Here is a 697-nt window from a genome sequence, read left to right as displayed (position 1 = left end):
ATATATATATATATATATATATATATATATATATATATATATATATATATATATATATATTTATCTATATATATTTATATTTATATTTATGTATATTTATACATATTCATTTATATATTTATAATACTGACATATATATAACTTAAACAGACACAAATGTTGCTGTTGCTGCTGCTGCTGCTGCTGCTCTAAATCCGGCTGCTGCTGCTGCTGCTGCTACTGCTGCTGCTGCAGCTGTTGCTGCTGCTGCTGCTGTTGCTGCTGCTGCTGCTGCTGCGCGTCTTGGAGAGGTGGAAATTCCCTCGGCGGTGCTCACACGCTAAATATTGCTGCTGCTGCTGCTGTTGCTGCTGCTGCTGCTGCTATTGCTGCTGCTGCTGCTGCTGCTGCTGCTGCTGCTGCTACTGCTGCTGCTATTGCTGCTGCTGCTGCTGCTATTGCTGCTGCTGCTGCTGCTGCTATTTCAATTTCGCTGCTGCTGCGATTGCTGCTGCTGCTGTTCCTGGTGTTCCTATTGCTGCTGCTGCTGCTGCTGCTGCTGCTGCAGTGTATGCTCTCTGATTTGCTGCTGCAGCAGCTGGTAGTCGTACGTGGTTTGCATGCCGCTGAGAGAGTGGCCGAGAGTGAGGGTGGAGTGTCTAGACAGTGAGTTTGCTGCTGCTGCTGCTGCTGCTGCTGCTGGTGTTCCTGCTGCTGC

At 46.8% G+C, this 697-nt stretch overlaps 1 protein-coding gene across 1 annotated transcript in view; it reads left to right on the top strand.

Annotated features, from left to right (window-relative positions):
• Positions 1 to 599: 599 nt before the first annotated feature.
• The window catches only part of EMH_0028010 (uncharacterized protein), a gene marked incomplete at both ends in the record, with an annotated part of 2726 nt that continues 2628 nt past the window's right edge, over positions 600 to 697 (top strand). The window contains one exon of the mRNA XM_013494107.1: positions 600 to 623. Within this exon, the coding sequence (XP_013349561.1) occupies positions 600 to 623 (24 nt within the window). The remainder of the gene's footprint in view (positions 624 to 697) is intronic.

Source organism: Eimeria mitis, genomic scaffold (genome assembly GCF_000499745.2).
Source record: "Eimeria mitis Houghton genomic scaffold, Emh_scaff1035, whole genome shotgun sequence".
NCBI classification, from domain to species: domain Eukaryota; phylum Apicomplexa; class Conoidasida; order Eucoccidiorida; family Eimeriidae; genus Eimeria; species Eimeria mitis.
This window is presented reverse-complemented; position numbering and strand designations above follow the sequence as displayed.